We start from the raw sequence: 21,153 nt of genomic DNA, 5'->3' as shown, positions 1-21,153 counted from the left end.
TCACCGCTGCCGCTTGCTATAGACCACCCTCTGCCCCCAGCTGTGCCCTGGACACCATATGTGAATTGATTGCCCCATCTATCTTCAGAGCTTGTGCTGCTAGGTGACCTAAACTGGGACATGCTTAACACCCCGGCCATCCTACAATCTAAGCTTGATGCCCTCAATCTCACACAAATTATCAATGAACCTACCAGGTACAACCCCAAATCCGTAAACACGGGCACCCTCATAGATATCATCCTAACCAACTTGCCCTCCAAATACACCTTTGCTGTCTTCAACCAAGATCTCAGCAATCACTGCCTCATTGCCTGTATCCGCTATGGGTCTGCGGTCAAACGACCACCCCTCATCACTGTCAAACGCTCCCTAAAACACTTCAGCGAGCAGGCCTTTCTAATCGACCTGGCCCGGGTATCCTGGAAGGATATTGACCTCATCCCGTCAGTAGAGGATGCCTGGTTATTCTTTAAAAATGCCTTCCTCACCATCTTAAATAAGCATGCCCAATTCAAAAAATGTAGAACCAGGAACAGATATAGCCCTTGGTTCACTCCAGACCTGATTGCACTTGACCAGCACAAAAACATCCTGTGGCATACTGCATTAGCATCAAATAGCCCCTGTGATATGCAACTTTTCAGGGAAGTTAGGAACCAATATACACCAGCAGTTAGGAAAGCCAAGGCTAGCTTTTTCAAGCAGAAATTTGCATCCTGTAGCACAAACTCAAAAAAGTTCTGGGGTACTGTAAAGTCCATGGAGAATAAGAGCACCTCCTCCCAGCTGCCCACTGCACTGAGGCTAGGAAACACTGTCACCACAGATAAATCCACGATAATTGAGAATTTCAATAAGCATTTTTCTACTGCTGGCCATGCTTTCCACCTGGCTACCCCTACCCCGGTCAACTGCCCTGCACCCCCCACAGCAACTCGCCCAAGCCTCCCCCTTTTCTCCTTCACCCAAATCCAGAGAGCTGATGTTCTTAAAGAGCTGCAAAATCTGGATCCCTACAAATCAGCTGGGCTAGACAATCTGGACCCTCTCTTTCTAAAATGATCTGCTGAAATTGGTGCAACCCCTATTACTAGCCTGTTCAACCTCTCTTTCGTATCGTCTGAGATCCCCAAAAATTGGAAAGCTGCCGCGGTCATCCCCCTCTTCGAAGGGGGAGACACTCTAGACCCAAACTGCTACAGACCTATATCTACCCTACCCTGCCTTTCTAAAATCTTCGAAAGCCAAGTTAACAAACAGATTACCGACCATTTTTTTTTTTTTTTTTTTTTATTTCCTTTATTAAACCAGGTAGGGCTAGTTGAGAACAAGTTCTCATTTGCAACTGCGACCTGGCCAAGATAAAGCATAGCAGTGTGAACAGACAACACAGAGTTACACATGGAGTAAACAATAAACAAGTCAATAACATGGTAGAAAAAAAGAGAATCTATATACAATGTGTGCAAAAGGCATGAGGTAGGCAATAAATCGAATAATTACAATTTAGCAGATTAACACTGGAGTGATAAATCATCAGATGATCATGTGCAAGAAGAGATACTGGTGTGCAAAAGAGCAGAAAGAATAAATAAATAAAAGCAGTATGGGGGGTGAGGTAGGTAAATTGGGGGGTGAGTTTACAATGGACATATGTACAGCTGCAGCGATCGGTTAGCTGCTCGATAGCAGATTTTTAAAGTTGTTGAGGGAGATAAAAGTCTCCAACTTCAGAGATTTTTGCAATTCGTTCCAGTCGCAGGCAGCAGAGAACTGGAAGGAAAGGCGTCCAAATGAGGTTTTAGCTTAGGGATGATCAGTGAGATACACCTGCTTGAGCGCGTGCTGCGGGTGGGTGTAGCCATCGTGACCAGTGAACTGAGATAAGGCGGCACTTTACCTAGCATAGCCTTGTAGATGACCTGGAGCCAGTGGGTCTGACGACGAACATGTAGCGAGGGCCAGCCGACTAGGGCATACAGGTCGCAGTGGTGGGTCGTATAAGGTGCTTTAGTAACAAACGAATGGCACTGTGATAAACTGCATCCAGTTTGCTGATAGAGTGTTGGAAGCTATTTTGTAGATGACATCGCCGAAGTCGAGGATCGGTAGGATAGTCAGTTTTACAGGGTAAGTTTGGCGGCGTGAGTGAAGGAGGCTTGTTGCGGAATAGAAAGCCGATTCTTGATTTGATTTTGGATTGGAGATGTTTGATATGAGTCTGGAAGGAGAGTTTGCAGTCTAGCCAGACACCTAGGTACTTATAGATGTCCACATATTCTAGGTCGGAACCGTCCAGGGTGGTGATGCTAGTCGGGCGTGCGGTGTGCAGGCAGCGAACGGTTGAAAAGCATGCATTGGTTTTACTAGCGTTTAAGAGCAGTTGGAGGCCACGGAAGGAGTGTTGTATGGCATTGAAGCTCGTTTGGAGGTTAGATAGCACAGTGTCCAAGGAAGGGCCGGAAGTATATAGAATGGTGTCGTCTGCGTAGAGGTGGATCAGGGAATCGCCGCAGCAAAGAGCAACATCATTGATGTATACAGAGAAAAGAGTCGGCCCGAGAATTGAACCCTGTGGTACCCCATAGAGACTGCCAGAGGACCGGACAACATGCCCTCCGATTTGACACACTGAACTCTGTCTGCAAAGTAGTTGGTGAACCAGGCAAGGCAGTCATTAGAAAAACCGAGGCTACTGAGTCTGCCGATAAGAATATGGTGATTGACAGAGTCGAAAGCCTTGGCCAGGTCGATGAGAGGACGGCTGCACAGTAATGTCTTTTATCGATGGCGGTTATGATATCGTTTAGTACCTTGAGCGTGGCTGAGGTGCACCCGTGACCGGCTCGGAAACCGGATTGCACAGCGGAGAAGGTACGGTGGGATTCGAGATGGTCAGTGATCTGTTTGTTGACTTGGCTTTCGAAGACCTTAGATAGGCAGGGCAGGATGGATATAGGTCTGTAACAGTTTGGGTCCAGGGTGTCTCCCCCTTTGAAGAGGGGGATGACCGCGGCAGCTTTCCAATCCTTGGGGATCTCAGATGATACGAAGGAGAGGTTGAACAGGCTGGTAATAGGGGGTGCGACAATGGCGGCGGACAGTTTCAGAAATAGGGGGTCCAGATTGTCAAGCCCAGCTGATTTGTATGGGTCCAGGTTTTCCAGCTCTTTCAGAACATCTGCTATCTGGATTTGGGTAAAGGAGAAGCTGGGGAGGCTTGGGCGAGTAGCAGCGGGGGCGGGGCTGTTGGCCAAGGTTGGAGTCGCCAGGAGGAAGGCATGGCCAGCCATTGAGAAATGCTTGTTGAAGTCTTCGATTATCACGGATTTATCGGTGGTGACCGTGTTACCTAGCCTCAGTGCAGTGGGCAGCTGGGAGGAGGTGCTCTTGTTCTCCATGGACTTTACAGTATCCAGAACTTTTTGGAGTTAGAGCTACAGGATGCGAATTTCTGCTTGAAAAGCTGGCCTTTTGCTTTCCTGACTGACTGCGTGTATTGGTTCCTGACTTCCCTGAACAGTTGCATATCGCGGGGCTCTTCGATGCTATTGCAGTTCGCCACAGGATGTTTTTGTGCTGGTCGAGGGCAGTCAGGTCTGGAGTGAACCAAGGGCTATATCTGTTCTTGGTTCTGCATTTTTTGAACGGAGCATGCTTGTCTAATATGGTGAGGAAGTAACATTTAAAGAATGACCAGGCATCCTCAACTGACGGGATGAGGTCAATATCCTTTCAGGGTACCCGGGCCAGGTGGATTAGAAAGGCCTGCTCGCAGAAGTGTTTTAGGGAGCGTTTGACAGTGATGAGGGTGGTCGTTTGACCGCGGACCCGTGGCGGATACAGGCAATGAGGCAGTGATCGCTGAGATCTTGATTGAAGACAGCAGAGGGTATTTGGAGGGCAGGTTGGTCAGGATAATGTCTATTAGGGTGCCCATGTTTACGGATTTAGGGTTGTACCTGGTGGGTTCCTTGATGATTTGTGTGAGATTGAGGGCATCAAGCTTGGATGTTAGGACTGCCGGGGTGTTAAGCATATCCCAGTTTAGGTCACCTAACAGAACAAAACTCTGAAGCTAGATGGGGAGCGATCAATTCACAGATGGTGTCCAGGGCACAGCTGGGAGCTGAGGGGGTCGGTAGCAGGCGGCAACAGTGAGAGACTTATTTCTGGAGAGATTAATTTTTAAAATTAGAAGTTCGAACTGTTTGGGCATAGACCTGGAAAGTATGACAGAACTTTGCAGGCTATCTCTGCAGTAGATTTACAACTCCTCCCCCTTTGCAGTTCTATCTTGACGGAAAGTGTGATAGTTGGGTATGGAAATCTCAGAATTTTTGGTGGCCTTCCTAAGCCAGGATTCGGACACGCAAGGACATCAGGATTGGCAGAGTGTGCTAAAGCGGCGAGTAAGGCAAACTTAGGGAGGAGGCTTCTGATGTTGACATGCATGAGGCCAAGGCTTTTTCGATCACAGAAGTCAACAAATGAGGGTGACTGGGGACATGCAGGGCCTGGGTTTACCTCCACATCACCGAGGAACAGAGGAGTAGTAGGATGAGGTGCGGCTAAAGGCTATCAAAACTGGTCGCCTAGGCGTTGGGACAAAGAATTAAAGGAGCAGATTTATGGGCGTGGTAGAATAGATTCTGGGCATAATGTGCAGAACAGGGGTATGGAGGGGCGCGGGTACAGCGGAGGCAAGCCCAGGCACTGGGTGATGATAAGAGAGTTGTATCTCTGGACATGCTGGTCTCAATGGGTGAGGTCACCGCATGTGTGGGGGGTGGACAAAGGGGTATCAGAGGTACGGAGAGTGGAACTACAGGGTCCATTGCAAACCAAACAATGATAATGAAAACTAGCCTGAACAACAGTATGCAAGGCATATTGATATTTGAGAGAGACATACAATAAGGCATAAAGTGATTGCAGGTCTTGATTGGAGAGCTAGCTAAAAAAAACAGGTAAGATAACAGCAGCAATAACAGGGTGCTAGTCTAACCAGCAACAACAGGTAAAAATGGCGACGACTAGGCAGAGAGGGTCGGATTAACTACACACAGATCCTGAGTTAAAGCACAGAGCCGACAGATAAAACACAAATAAACAGAATGGGTACCGTGAATTAATGGACAGTCAAGCATGCATCAGCTATGTAGCCAAGTGATCATAGTGTCCAGGGGCAGCCGTAGATGGAGCAGGAGGCCTCCACTAAGCTAGCACGCGGCGTTTAAAGTTAGTAGCCCGGGGGTGGTCTGCTCAGACGGAGGGGTCTGCTCAGACGTGGTCGTGTCGACAGAGAATCCAGAGAATCCAAGCCGAATGGCGAAAGAGAGGTTGTGAATTGTAGAATTGTGTTTGCTAATGGTGCTAGCTTCGTGGCAGTGGCGCTAACTGCGCTAGCTGCAAGCTAGCTGTGAGGATCAGAAGTAGTGGCTCAGGGATTACGCAGGAATCCGGCTGTTGTCGAGAGGACAGTCCGATGCTGGTAAATTGGTGAGTAATATCCAGGCTATAACAGGGCTGGTGTCTGTGCAGAAGGTAAAAGCTACTAGCAGCAGCAAAAAAATGGCTAAATAGCTTGTAGCTGATTTAGACCAGTTGTGATGGATTGCAGGGCTCTGTGTCGGCAAAAAAAGGTCCAGTCCAATTGGCAAAAGAGGTATTGTAGCCCAAGAATTCGCTGGTAGACTACTTTCGCGCTAGCCGCAGATGGGCCTAGCTCGAGGCTAGCTCAAGGCTAGGAACTGGTGCTTGCTTCGGGACAGAGGTGTTAGCCAGTAGTAGCCACTCGGTTGCAGCTATGCAGCTGTGATAATACGGGTGTAATTGTCCAGAGCTTGCGTCAGGAATCCGGTGATGTGGTAGAGAAAAAGCAGTCCTATATGCTCTGGGTTGATATCGCGCTTGCAGACTGGCAGGTATTGGCCRGGTATTGAAGCTYGCTGTGTCCGAGTTYAGGGRGAAGACCGCAGCAGTGGCTAACTGACTACTAGCTAGTTATCTGGCTAGCTTCTGATTGGGGTTACGGTTCTAAAGTATAAAAAAAAATAGCAGGTCCGTACCACATTGGGTGAGGCGGAATGTAGGAATGTATATTCAGTTCCTAGATGGAAAGTGAAATTAAAATATATACGAAATGTATACGAAAAATACGAATACTATTTACACGGGACAGACAGGACAAAGACACATCCGACTGCTACGCCATCACCGTACCTACTCCGATATGCAATCTGGCTTCCGAGCTGGTCATGGGTGCACCTCAGCCACGCTCAAGGTTCTAAACGATATCATAACTGCCATCGATAAGAGACAATACTGTGCAGCTGTATTCAGCGACCTGGCCAAGGCTTTCGACTCTGTCAATCACCACATTCTTATCGGCAGACTCAACAGCCTTGGTTTCTCAAATGACTGCCTCGCCTGGTTCACCAACTACTTCTCTGATAGAGTTCAGTGTGTCAAATCGGAGGGCCTGTTGTCCGGACCTCTGGCAGTCTATGGGGGTGTCAAAGGGTTCAATTCTCGTCCAGCATCACTACTCTGGACGGTTCTGACCTAGAATATGTGGACAACTACAAATACCTAGGTGTCTGGTTAGACTGTAAACTCTCCTTCCAGACTCATATTAAACATCTCCAATCCAAAATTAAATCTAGAATCTGCTTCCTATTTCGCAACAAAGCATCCTTCACTCACGCTGCCAAACATACCCTCGTAAAACTGACCATCCTATCGATCCTCGACTTCGGCGATGTCATTTACAAAATAGCCTTTAACACTCTACTCAGCAAATTGGATGCAGTCTATCACAGTGCCATACGTTTTGTCACCAAAGCCCCATATACTACCCACCACTGAGACCTGTACGCTCTCGTTGGCTGGCCCTCGCTTCATATTCATCGCCAAACCCACTGGCTCCAGGTCATCTACAAGTCTCTGCTAGGTAAAGCCCCGCTTTATCTCAGTTCACTGGTCACCATAGCAGCACCCACCCGCAGCACGCGCTCCAGCAAGTATATTTCACTGGTCACCCCCAAAGCCAATTACTACTTTGGTCGCCTTTCCTTCCAGTTCTATGCTGCCCATCCAACTAGCCCATCCAACTACCTCATCCTCATACTGTATATATTTATTTTGCTCCTTTGCACCCCAGTATCTCTTTTTGCCCATTCGTCTTCTGCACATCTATCACTCCAGTGTTTAATTGCTATATCGTAATTACCTCGCCACTATGGCCTATTTTATTGCCCTACCTCCCTTATCTTACCTCATTTGCACACACTGTATATATACATTTTTTTCTACTGTATTATTGACTGTATGTTTGTTTATTCCATGTGTAACTCTGTGTTGTTGTATGTGTCGAACTGCTTTGCTTTATCTTGGCCAGGTTGCAGTTGTAAATTAAAACTTGTTCTCAACTAGCCTACCTGGTTAAATAAAAGTCAAAAAATAAATATATCAATTGTAAAAAATATTTTGGAAGCTATAGAAATGCATTTATTAATGTCTACATTCGTTTTTGCCACATGTATTCTATGACAGACACCTAATGCATACTTTGAAGTTATATAAAATTCTATTATGTGAGCTAAAATATATATCTATATAAAAACATTTTCCTTAAAGTATAATTGATTATTATTTATTTTTTTACCCCGTTTTGTCCCCAATTTCGTGGTATCCAATTGGTAGTTACAGTCTTGTTTCATCGCTACAACTTTGTTTCATCGCTGCAAAGGTCGAGAGCCGTGCGTCCTCCGAAACACAGCCTAGCCAAGCCGCACTGCTTCTTGAAACAATGCCCATATAACCCGGAAGCCAGCCGCACCAATGTGTTGAAGGAAACACCGTACACCTGGCGACTGTGTCCGTGTGCATTGCGCCCGGCCGCCCACAGGAGTCGCTAGGGCGCGATGGGACACGGACATCCCTGCCAGCCAAACCCTCCCCTAACCCGAACGACGTTGGACCAATTGTTCGCCGCCCCATGCGTCTCCCGGTCACGGCTGGCTGAGACAGAGCCTGGACTTGAACCAGGATCTCTAGTGACACAGCTAGCACTGCGATGCAGTGCCTTAGACCACTGTGCCACAGTATAATTTTTTGAGATTGCTAATGTTACTGTTCCCACTACAAGATACATAAGATACTTAAATACATGTATTGAAACATTTAATTGAAATACTGTAGAATTCCATTCATTCCTATGGAGGACTGCGCCGACTGGGGAGTGCCAATATGGCCGACTGTTGGTTTCAAAGCCTCTCAATGGCAAATAAATAGCATCAGTAATCCAAGGTTATATACATAATTGGTTATCACACACAGGCTGTACTCACATTAACCTGTTCCGTAGATAGAGGCAAAAAAAAAGGTCTGCTGTAGATAAATTAAGCCATCCATATAAAAAACGAAATAAAAATATCAGGAAGTAGACTTCACAATTGATCATTAAATAGTAATATAACAATAGTTGTTAGGGGATCTACTATAATAGAGGATGTAATATATACATATTTTACAATTGAAGGGCCAATCAGCAGTTTAAACAATAACAACAGGTTACCCTGCCACTGTTTCAGTAGAAAGCTGAGGGATGGGGCTGGAGAAATGTAATCACTCTCAAATTCATAGACAGGGCTATGGATGCATGGACTTACCATCCATGATATCAAAGTATAGTTTAACCATGTTTTGAGTAAAACAAGCTTATATTTTGGGTTCTGATGGGGTACAGCAGTTAAACTAAGCGCATGAGGCGTGTATAAGTTATATTCTTTAAGAATCAATTGGTACAATTAATTTATAAGTCAAATAATGTATGTACCAACTTCTGACTGCCCCTTTAATAATTGTTACGTTGTCAAGACGTAACGAGAGCTACGCGGAACTCTTGGTTTCTAGTACAAGCTTTCTAGTCGGGCGCATTTTGTAGTAACACCCTTTCAAAATGACTTCCAAAACAGACACAACATGCAAAATATTTTCTTTTCAAGACTACAAATCCTCTCCCGATCCGATTTTCGAGATTTCTGGCGAATGCTTACAACCATCACCAGTTCCGATAATAATAGATAACGGCTCTTTTCAAACAAGGGCCGGTTGGGCATGCAAAGGGGACGAACTAGGCGCACCGCGGCTTCTGTTCAAGTCCGTGGCGGCGAGGAGCAGAGGGGCAGCGCGAAGTGAAACCCAAATCGGCAATGACATTTCTAACCTCGAGCCGGTGCGATGGCTCCTGAAAAGCCAGTTTGACCGAAATGTGGTTGTAAACTTCGAGATACAGGAACTGATGTTCGATTACATATTCAGCCACCTCGGAGTTGTGACTGAGGTAAGGTGTTCAAGTTATGTTGCACAATTTCCTATGTTGCTTGTCCTGTTTAGACCGTTCTGCCTTCTCAGTCTTGAATATAACTTACTGACAAAGGTAATTAACTAGATAGTTGGTCCTTCAAGCACATCTGATGTGGTTTCTCTCCGTTCTCTCCCCTCTTTAGGGCAGTGTTGAACATCCTATAGTGCTCACAGAGGCGCCCTGCAACCCGCTGCACAGTCGCCAGATGATGTCAGAGCTGCTCTTTGAGTGCTACAGAGTTCCTCATGTGTCCTATGGCGTAGACTGCCTGTACAGCCTCTACTACAACAATGCTCTCAGCAATCTCACACCCCTACACACCGGCATTGTCCTCTCCTCTGGCTACCACTGCTCTCACATCCTACCCGTTATCAATGGAAGGTAAAACCACTATACAGCAAATCACATTTTATTGGTCACATACACATGGTTAGCAGATGTTATTGCGAGTTTAGCTAAATGCTTGTGCTTCTAGTTCCGACAGTGCAGCAATATCTAACAAGTAATGTAACAATTCCACAACAACTACCTAATACACACAAATCTAAGTAAAGGAATGGAATAAGAATATATACATATAAATATATGGATGAGCAATGACCGAGCTGCATAGGCAAGATGGTGTAAAATACAGCATGTACATATGAGATGAGTAATGTAAGATATGTAAACATTATTAAAGCGGCATTATTAAAGTGACTAGTGATCCATTTATTAAAGTGGCCAATGATTTCAAGTCTGTATGTAGGCAGCATCCTCACTGTGTTAGTGATGGCTGTTTAACAGTCTGATGGCCTTGAGATAGAAACTATTTTTCAGTTTCTCTTTCCCAGCTTTGATGCACCTGTACTGACCTCGCCTTCTGGATGGTAGCGAGGTGAACAGGCAGTGGCTCAGTGGTTGTTGTCCTTGATGATCTTTTTGGCCTTCCTGTGCCACGGGTGCTGTAGGTGTCCTGGAGGGCAGGTAGTTTGCCACCGGTGATGCGTTGTGCAGACCTCACCACCCTCTGGAGAGCCCTGCGGTTATGGGCGGTGCAGTTGCCATACCAGGCCGTGATGCAGGCCAACAGGATGCTCTCAATTGTGCATCTGTAAAAGTTGGTGAGGGTTTTAGGTGACAAGCCAAATTTCTTCAGCCTCCTGAGGTTGAAGAGGCGCTGTTGCGCTTTCACCACACTGTCTATGTGGGTGGACCATTTCAGTTTGTCCGTGATGTGTACGCCGAGACACTTAAAACTTTCCACCTTCTCCACTGCTGTCCCGTCGATGTGGATAGGGGGTGCTCACTCTGCTGTTTCCTGAAGTCCACAATCATCTCCTTTTGTTTTGTTGACTTTGAGTGAGAGGTTGTTTTCCTGACAGCACACTCCGAGTGCCCTCACCTCCCAATAGGCTGTCTCGTCGTTGTTGGTAATCAAGCAAAGTGGAGATGTTGTTTCCTACCTTCACCACCTGGGGGCGGCCCGTCAGGAAGTCCAGGACCCAGTTGCACAGGGTAGGGTTGAGACCCAGGGCCTCAAGCTTAATGATGAGCTTGGAGGGTACTATGGTGTTGAATGCGGTGGTTCACGCTTTCAGTTTTGTGCAGATGCCGCCATCTATCCACAGTTTCTGGTTAGGGTAGGTTTTAATAGTCACACTGGGTACAACATCTCCAATGTACTTCCTTATAAACTCACTCACCGAATCAGCGTTTAAATCGATATTATTCAATGAGGTTACCCAGAACATGTCCCAGTCCGCGTGTGGATTCCGATTGGTCAGACCAGCGTTGAATAGTCCTTGTCACATGTATATCCTGTTTGAGTTTCTGGCTATAGGAAGGGAGGAGAAAATGGAGTCGGGGTCAGATTTGCTGAGGGAGGGCGTGGAGGGCCTTGTATGCATCGCAGAAGTTAGAGTAGCAGTGGTCGAGTGTATTACCACCGTGAGTACTGCAATCAATATGCTGGTAGAATTTAGGCAGCCTTGTTCTTAAGCTTGCTTTGTTAAAATCCCCAGCTACAATAAATGCAGCCTCAGGATATATGGTTTCCAGTTTGTATAAAGGAATTATAGGTCAGGTGAACAAAAGGACTTGAGTTTCTCTATGTTGTTACAATTACACCATGAGTCGTTAATCATGAAACATAAACCCCCGCCTTTCTTCCCGGAGAGATATTTATTTTTGTCGACGCGACGCACAAAGAATCCCGGTGGCTGTACCGACTCAGATAGCATATCCCGAGAGAGCCATATTTCCGTGAAACAGAGTATATTACCAGTCGATATTACTTACCAAGCCAAGCAGACAGACCCAGCGCCAGGATAAAGTGATTAAGGGTGCAGTTGAAATCGGTGAGGGGGGACATTTTTTGGGGTTTCTTGCATTGGAATTATATTGAATTCTGCTTATATCACGCTATACCACAATAAACATCAAGTTCAAATTCCGAGAACATTGTGAGCTTTTGAAGTGACAGGTTGCTGCCAAATCTGTAGCCCATCTCCGCTACGCTGTATCAGCGCCCTACACACTAAAGAAAGGCCATTTTGGAAATTAATATGGGCTACCAGATAGGGTAATTCACCTATTACAAACAGCCTATGTGAATGCAGCCAAACACAGCTGTCTCACCAAAATAATGCAAGCTAAATGCTGAAAGTAGAAACCTAGTAACTCTTGCAAAACAAAAAAACTGAATAGCAGTTTGGCTTGGATTACCGACACAACTGCAAATGCAAACAAATGAATGTGAACAGAACAGGGGTAGGCCTACTATAGGCCTATAAACCAAATATCAGATCGATAAAGGCATAATACAATCTATATTTAGACTAGTTACTTTAACAGTAAACAAAAAAACGCAGTAAACAAAAGGCATATGCAAATAACCAAAACATAGTCTACAGCCTACTACAGTGAGACGCAGTCATGTACAGCTGTCTTGCCAAACACATAGACCTGTAGGCCTATTTCAAACATGGATGCAGCTCATGAGTTCAGCAACATGTTACGATACGGCACAATACACTTCTGTGGATCAAATTCACCCCCACCCACTCAATCAATTAAGCAATGCCGGCCTACCACAAACACGTTTCCAATACGCACAGTTCCATCTACAACCACGAAAAGCAATAGGCTACCACGAAAGCTTACATTCTATTTCTACGGTTATCTATTTCTACAATGAAACATGCCTATGCATTATAATTATATTGAATTCTGCTTAGATCACCCTATACCACAATAAACAGAAAAGTTCCAATGCCGAGACCATTGAGTGCTTTTGACCAAGAAGTGACAGGTTGGCACTCTATCGGCACCACGATACACGACGCAAGGTTGGTTTTGGCAATGAAAATAAAGGCTGGCTAAATAAGTCATTTTGCCATTACTTACCCTAGGGTTTTGCTGAGAATGACACCACTGGCTTTATACCAGTGGTGTCTTTTAACAAAATCTACCAGCTAAATCGTTTCTTACCTTTTCAGAAGAGTTGCAGCCTCCTTGACGATCTGTTGAACTTCCTGAGTAATTGATCATTGACTCCAAAATCTTCTTGTAAGATCCCCCTCTAATGACAGTTGGATTAGTTGAGCTTTCCTTGGGTGTAGCATGCTTCTTCTGTGCTGACTGAACACATTTGCCGAGGTGGAAAATGAATTCTTCACAGCTGCCTGTCATTACCAAGTGTTGACACCTCGGTTTCCATTAGGGCTGTCCGTGACCTAGAGCCAATTTATCTGACCATTTCTACCGATGTACATGCCAGTTCTGATTTTTATATGCACATTTTCGTGGAACAGTTTCATTTAATTTATAATAGTCTTGTATATATATATTTGAAGTTGGGAAAATATATGGTAAAAATGCAGAATGGTGTTAAACGCCTGCAAACAGCTTGGGGAGTTAAATTATTTCACAGATTTAATCATGTAATATTAGGCTTACTGATGATTTCTCATTATCTACTTGCAAGCTACTCATTGACAGTCCACGAGCTACCGGACATGCAGTTTTCTGCTAATGTGCAACATTTGGTAGGCTGATGGAAGGCTACTCCGAGTCAGAGTCTGTGCTACAGAGACACCTAATCTCAACATGCCGTGCTCATCATGGTTCGTACAGGAAAAGTGAAATGATGCAATGAGTTTGCTGGTGGTGCACGCAGCTCAAATGATATGTAACAACACCACAGGACATGAAACAACGATGCAAATGTAACAACAGCACAACAAAATAGAGAAAACATGTATTTTTCAGATGAAAAATGGTGCAACTAGTGCTTTCTAACTGCACTGAACCAAAATAGCGGGGCGGGACTGAAGCAAGACTTTCCAGTGAGCAAAACCATTCATCTTGTGGTGATGGGGAGGGGGGAATGCGGTCTGTTAATTATTATATCATATATTAGATGGATGTATCTATTTTAATACAGACTTGCTCAAAACATTACCAATCATTTGAAAATGACAAATTACCAAATGGATCATGATCACTTTCTGGTAAAACAAAGTGAAGGTGCAAAAACACAAGTTTGCATCCCTATTTTGAAAGTGGGGGTGCAGCTGCTCTGTTTGCTCCAATGCTCAGGCCCCTACGTGCCATTTTAACACATGCCACACACCTTGTAACATTCTTTCCTCTGCTGTTTCCCCAGGCTGGATGCAGGCAACTGTAAGCGTGTGAACGTGGGCGGGAGCCAGGCGGCCTCGTATCTTCAGCGTCTGCTCCAGCTGAAGTACCCTGGTCACCTGGCGGCCGTCACCCTCAGCCGCATGGAGGAGCTGCTCCACGAACACAGCTACACAGCCACAGACTACCACCAAGGTCTGCCTGCCATGAGGCCAGAGATGTAGTGCGATTATATGAAACAGTAATTGTGGTGCCTTACTTTATGTGATTCATTTCCTGACTCTCTCTCTCTCTCTCTCTCTCTCTCTCTCTCGGTGTCTCTCAGAGCTGGAAAAGTGGCGCAGTGTAGAGTTCTATGAGCAGGAGGTGCACCGCATGCAGCTGCCCTTCTCTGCCAAGGGGCTGGGCGGCGTGGTGAGTGTGGAGGAGAGGCAGGAGAGACGCACCCAGCAGCTGCGCAGGCTACAGGAGATCAACGCCCGGCGCAGGGAGGAGAAGCTACAGCAGGACCAAGAGCGGTTGGATAAACTACTGACAGTGCAGGCAAGAACCATTACCTTTTATCGACTTGGTCAACTATGAACCTTAACCGCTACCCCTTTTCTCCCCTAAACCACCACATTTCACTTATAGACCTAAGCGTTAAAGCTTTCCTTGACATTTTAACCACCAGTCGTATCCATTGAGGTAAACCGTGTGTGTGTGTGTGTGTGTGTGCTTGGTCATGTGCGTAGGAGCTGTTGGAGGACGGCTACCTGGAGCAGTTCCATAAGAACCTGGTACAGCTGAACATGGACTCTGCTGAGGAGCTGCAGTCCTACATCAACAAGCTGAGCCTGGTGGTGGAGCAGGGCAGGCAGCGGCTCTTACAGGTGATCATAGGGGCTAGCAAACGATAGCATTGAATTAGGATGACAACAATGTCCAACAAAACAGTTCTTTCAAAACAGCCTAGACTATGGCAACGTATCACAGTGTTGGGAATAATGTTGGCGTTAAACTAATTGACAAGTAAGAAATCTCTCTCTGTCAGGCCTCAGAAATGGAGCAGCCAATGGACGAAGGGGACGGGGTGACAGAGATGGATCCAGACTTCAGCGAGGAAAACACAGAGACAGAAAAGCCTGTGCAGGTAAAGCAATATTCTCTACTATTTTAATGGTATAAACACAACAGTCTGAACCACATTCATACAGAACGAAATATAGATTGTGATTAAACCTCTTGTGATGGAGGCTCCACTAGCCCTGTTGACAACCTCCTCTCGCCACAGCCGGTGTTTAACATGGCAGAGTACCATCAGCTGTTTGTGGGTACGGAGCGCCTGCGAGTCTCAGAGATCCTCTTCCAGCCGTCGCTGATAGGAGAAGACCAGATGGGCATGATGGAGACTCTGCAGTATGTCTTAGCCAGGTAATCTACTGCACGTTTCCTCGCTATACCTGTTTGATTGTACATTTAATAAAAACAACACGCAGATGGCCACAATAACTAGAACATGATTAACATAGTAGCTGAAGAGGTTGATCATAGTTTGCATGACTTGACTGTGTGCAGGTATACTCCTGAGCAGCAGGAGGCACTGGCCCGTAATGTGTTCCTGACGGGAGGGAACCTACAGTATCCAGGTATGAAGGAGAGGATAGAGAGAGAGCTGCTGGCCATGAGGCCCTTCCAGTCGCACTTCCAGGTACATTAAACGTCTGTGTATGTGGTAATTTACTGCTCCTAAGGACAGCGTTGTGTCATGCAACTTATATTGGTTCATGTTGAGACAAAGGTAGGGCAAGAGTATTCTATACCAGCAGTATAAATACTCAGTGACTTGTACAAGTCTTAATTTAAACAATATGGTGATAAGGAGAGAACCATATTACAACTTACAGTACATTCGGAAAGTATTCAGACCCCTTGACTTTTTCCACTTTGTTACGTTACTGCTTTATTCTAAAATGGATTAAAAAAAATAACAATCCCCTCATCAATCTACACACAATACCCCATAATGACAAAGCAAAAGCAGGTTTTTAGAAATATCACATTTACATAAGTAATCAGATGCTTTACTCTGTGCTTTGTTGAAGCACCTTTGGCAGCGATTACAGCCTCGAGTCTTCTTTGGTATAACGCTACAAGCTTGGCACACCTGTATTTGGGGAGTGTCTCACATTCTTCTCTGCAGATCCACTCAAGCTCTGTCAGGTTGGATGGGGAGCGTCGTTGCAAAGCTATTTTCAGGTCTCTCCAGAGATGTTCGATCGGGTTCAAGTCCGGGCTCTGGCTGTGCCACTCAAGGACATTCAGAGACTTGTCCCGAAGCCACTCCTGCATTGTATTGGCTGCGTGCTTAGGGTCCTTGTCCTGTAGGCAGGTGAACCTTTGCCCCAGTCTGAGGTCCTGAGCGCTCTGAAGCAGGTTTTCATCAAGGATCTCCCTGTACTTTGCTCCGTTCATCTTTCCCTCGATCCTGACTAGTCTCCCAGTCCCCGCTGCTGAAAAACATCCCCACAGCATGATGCTGCCACCACCATGCTTCACCGTAGGGATGGTGCCAGGTTTACTCCAGACGTGACACTTGGCATTCAGGCCAAAGAGTTCAATCTTGGTTTCATCAGACCAGAGAATCTTGTTTCTCATGGTCTGGGAGTCCTTTAGGTGCCTTTTGGCAAACTCCATGCGGGCTGTCATGTGCCTTTTACTGAGGAGTGGCTTCCGTCTGCCAACTCTACCATAAAGGCCTGATTGGTGGAGTGCTGCAGAGATGGTTGTCCTTCTGGAAGGTTCACCCATCTCCACAGAGAAACTCTGGAGCTCTGCCAGAGTGACCATGGGGTTCTTGGTCACCTTCCTGACAAAGGCCCTTCTCCCCCGATTGCTCAGTTTGGCTGGGTGGCCAGCTCTAGGAAGAGTCTTGGTGGTTCCAAACTTCTTCCATTTTAAGAATGATGGAGGTCGCTGTGTTCTTTGGGACCTTCAATGCTGCAGAAATGTTTTGGTACCCTTCCCCAGATCTGTGCCTCGACACAATCCTGTCTCGGAGCTCTACGGACAATTCCTTCAACGTCATGGCTTAGTTTTTTGCTCTGACATGCACTGTCAACTGTGGGACCTTATATAGACAGGTGTGTACCTTTTCAAATGATGTCCAACCAATTGAATTTGCCCCAGGTGGACTCCAATTAAGTTGTAGAAACATCTCAAGGGTGATCAATGATCAATGAGACCTCAATTTTGAGTCTCATAGCAAAGGGTCTGGATACTTAAGTAAATAAGGTATTTCTGTTTTTTATTTTTTATACATTTGCAAATTTAAAATTCTCGTTTTCGCTTTGTCATTAAGGTTGGTCGATTTCTTTATTTTATTTTTTATTTTTATTTAACCTTTATTTAACTCGGCAAGTCAGCTAAGAACAAATTCTTATTTACAATGACGGCCTACACCGGCCAAACCCGGACGCTGGGCCAATTGTGCGCCGCCCTATGGGACTCCCAATCACGTCCGGTTGTGATACAGCCTGGAATCGAACCAGGGCCTGTAGTGATGCCTCTAGCACTGAGAGGCAGTGCCTTAGACCCCTGCGCCACTCGGGAGCCCTGCGCCATTGAAAAAAATATTTTTAATACATTTTAGGATAAGGTTGTAACGTAACAAAATGTGGAAAAACTGAAGTGGTCTGAATACTTTCTGAATGCATGTTTTGACTCTGCTCTCCAGGTGATGATGGCGTCGCGGCCTGCAGTGGATGCCTGGTACGGGGCTCGGGACTGGGCCTTGGAGCACCCCCCTGGTGGGGAGGGCTGGATCAGCCGGCAGGACTACGAGGAGAAGGGCGGTGAGTATCTGAGCGAGCACTGTGCCTCCAACGTCTTCATCCCCATGAAGATCGCCAAACCAGTCCCGCGCCTTGCTGAACCTCTGTTAGTGCCCATTACCACGATGACAGCAGCTTCCCCCGACAGTGTTTCAGCCTCTCCATCAACCGTCACCTTGGCACCGACCCAAACTTGAACTCCTCCACTTTCTCTCATGAGCACGTATGGGAAAGCGCAAAACTAGGTGGGTGCATCTCACTGTATATATCATGGTGCTGTGCATTTTGGGATTTCAAATTAGCACAGATGATGATGGACCAATGGACCACTCATGTTGAATGGTTACAACTTTAGACCGGTCTGAAGGCATTGGGCTGTTTGGTTGTGTTAGTCCTTTTTATACTTCATCACATAAATGATTTGGGTTTTTACCTGTGGAGTTTTTATAATGCAATCAAGCTATGTTTAAGATTCAGTCAAGGATATGTTGTCAACCAAACATCTAGATACCACAAGCTGGCATTTGCGGTCAAATATTGTAATAAAAACATACTTTTTGTATAGCGACAATGTTTTGTGTAAGACTGTCAAGTTTCTCTTTGTTGTATGCTGTATCTAGAAGAGAGAAATCCATATCCACATGAGTATTACTGCAGTACACCATTATGCCACAGGGTGGTATTAGTCTACAGTACAGTAGATTTTTTCCCACACCTTTGACCAAACAACTGAATGCTCAGCCAATACAAGCTCTTCAGCAGCTTGTAAAGCACCATTGGCCGCATTACTAGGATGTAGGAACATCCCCTTTTTACAGATGTTTTGTTATAGAGATACACATAGTTGGATCTCTATTGTAGTATTGCCACACTGTGTCCTGTTAGATATACAGTGCCTTCAGAAAGTATTCATACCCCTTGACTTATTCCACATTGTTGTGTTAGCCTGAATTTAAAATGTATTAATTCTTTCTTTTTTTCTCACCCAACTACACACAATACTCCATAATGACAAAGTGAAAACGTGTTTTTAGAAATGTTTGCAAATGTATTGAATGAAATACAGATATCTAATTTACATAAGTATTCACAGCGCTGAGTCAATACTTTGTAGAAGCACCTTTGCCAGCGATTACAGCTGTGAGTCTTTCTGGGTAAGTCTTTAAGAGCTTTCCACACCTGGATTGTGCAACATTTGCACATTATTCTTTTCAAAATTCTTCAAGCTTTGTCAAATTGATTGTTGAATCATTGCTAGACAACCAGTTTCAGGTCTTGCCATAGATTTTAAAGTAGATTTAAGTCAAAACTGTAACTTGGCCACTCAGGAACATTCCCTGTTTTCTTGGTTAGCAACTCCAGTTTATATGTGGCCTTGTGTTTTAAGTTATTGTCCTGCTGAGAGGTGAATTCATCTCCCAGTGTCTGGTGGAAGGCAGACTGAACCAGGTTTTCCTCTAGGATTTTGCCTATTCTTAGCTCCATTCCGTGTCTTTTTTATCCTGAAAAACTTCCCAGTCCTTCATGATTACATGCATACCCATAACATGATGCAGCCACTACTCTGCTTGAAATTATGTTGAGTGGTGCTCAGTAATGTGTTATTAGATTTGCCCCCAACATAAAACCTTGTATTCAGGACAAAAAGTGAATTGCTTTGCCACATTCTTTGCAGTATTACTTTAGTGCATTGTTGCAAACAGGATGCATGTTTTGGAATATTATTATTTCTGTACAGGCTTCCTTCTTTTCACTCTTGTCAATAAGGTTAGTAGTGTGGTGTAACTACAATGTTGTTGATTCATCCTCAGTTTTCTCCTTTCATAGCCATTAAACTTTAACTGTTTTAAAGTCACCATAGGCCTCTTGGTGAAATCACTGAGCTGTTTCCTTCCTCTCCAGCAAGTGAGTTAGGTATGGATGCCTGTATCTTTGTAGTGGCTGGGCGTATTAGTACACCATCCAAATTGTAATTTATTAACTTCATCATGCTCAAATGGATATTCAATGTCAGCTTCTCTTTTTTTTTACCCATCTACCAATAGGTGCCTTTCTTTGGGAGATATTGGAAAACCTCCCTGGTCTTTGTGGTTGAATCTGTGTTTGAAATTCACTGCTCAACTGAGGGACCTTACAGATAATTGAATGTGTGGGGTACAGAGATGAGGTAGTCATTAAAAAAATCCTATTGCACACAGTGAGTCCATGCAACTTATTAGGTGACGTGCAAATCTTTACTCCTGAATGTATTTAGGCTTGTCATAAAAAAAGGGGTTGAATACTTACTGAATCAAGACATTTCAGCTGTACATTTTTTTCTGAATTAATAAAAATGTCAAACTATTTCACTTTGACATTTGGTATTGTATGTATGCCAGAGGCAAAAATCTCAACTGAATCCATTTTGAATTTAGGCAATAACACAACAAAATAAGGACAAAGTAAAGGGGTATGAATATTTTCTGAAGGCACGATAACACCCCTCAGTGTTGCTTCTCTGCCACAGCAAGCTTCGAACATGTCAAAGGAGGGGGATAAATATATGATTGATTTGAATGGTTGGGTAAACTTTTGTAGTTATTGTAAAGCTGGCAGCATCATCGGGCAACCCCCCCTAGGAGTAACTCCCGGTCTGTAAATACTCATCACACAGGGCATTGGCAGCCAGACATACAGTACCAGTCAAAAGTTTGGACACACCTAATTCCAGGGTTTTGTAGAATAATAGTGAAGACATAAATACTATTAAATAACACATATGGAATCATGTAGTAAAAAAGTGTTTAAACAAAATATATGATGACATCTTTGTACACTCTTGGCATTCTCTCAACCAACTTCATGAGGTAGTCACCTGTAATGCATTTTAATTAACAGGTGTGCCATGTTAAAAGTTAATTTGTGGAATTTCTTTCCTTAATGCGTTTGAGCCAATCAGTTGTGTTGTGACAAAGTAGGGTTGGTATACAGAAGATAGCCCTATTTGGTAAAAGAGCAGGTCCATATTATGGCAAGAACAGCTCAAATAAGCAAAGAGAAACAACAGTCCATCATTACTTTAAGACATGAAGGTCAGTCAATGCGGAAAATTAAGAACTTTTAAAGTTTCTTCAAGTGCAGTCGCAAAAACCATCAAGCACTGATCTAACTGGCTCTCATGAGGACTGCCACAGCAAAGAAAGACCCAGAGTTACCTCTGCTGCAGAGGATACGTTCGTTAGAGTTACCAGCCTCAGAAATTGCAGCCCAAATAAATGCTTCAGAGTTCAAGTAACAGACACATCTCAACATCAACTGTTCAGAGGAGACTGTGTGAATCAAGCCTTAATGGTCACATTGCTG

At 44.8% G+C, this 21,153-nt stretch overlaps 1 protein-coding gene across 2 annotated transcripts; it reads left to right on the top strand.

The window, feature by feature from the left end:
• Positions 1 to 8,934: 8,934 nt before the first annotated feature.
• On the top strand, positions 8,935 to 19,666 carry actr5 (actin related protein 5). Of its 2 annotated transcripts, none has more exons than XM_023990739.2 (9): positions 8,935 to 9,352; positions 9,519 to 9,757; positions 14,025 to 14,194; positions 14,325 to 14,542; positions 14,734 to 14,871; positions 15,033 to 15,131; positions 15,273 to 15,412; positions 15,557 to 15,689; positions 17,715 to 19,666. In XM_023990739.2, the coding sequence occupies exons 1-9, from the start codon at positions 8,969 to 8,971 to the stop codon at positions 18,006 to 18,008; spliced, it is 1,815 nt and encodes a 604-aa protein (XP_023846507.1). In that variant the 5' UTR covers positions 8,935 to 8,968; the 3' UTR covers positions 18,009 to 19,666. The 2 variants fall into 2 exon arrangements, with proteins under 2 accessions (XP_023846507.1, XP_023846508.1); XM_023990740.2 differs by having other exon boundaries at positions 15,557 to 15,627; positions 17,715 to 17,938.
• Positions 19,667 to 21,153: the final 1,487 nt, after the last annotated feature.

The sequence above is a fragment of the Salvelinus sp. IW2-2015 genome, linkage group LG7 (assembly GCF_002910315.2).
Source record: "Salvelinus sp. IW2-2015 linkage group LG7, ASM291031v2, whole genome shotgun sequence".
Taxonomy (NCBI): domain Eukaryota; kingdom Metazoa; phylum Chordata; class Actinopteri; order Salmoniformes; family Salmonidae; genus Salvelinus; species Salvelinus sp. IW2-2015.
Note: the sequence above shows the minus strand (reverse complement) of the source record. Positions and strands in the feature narration are given on the sequence as shown.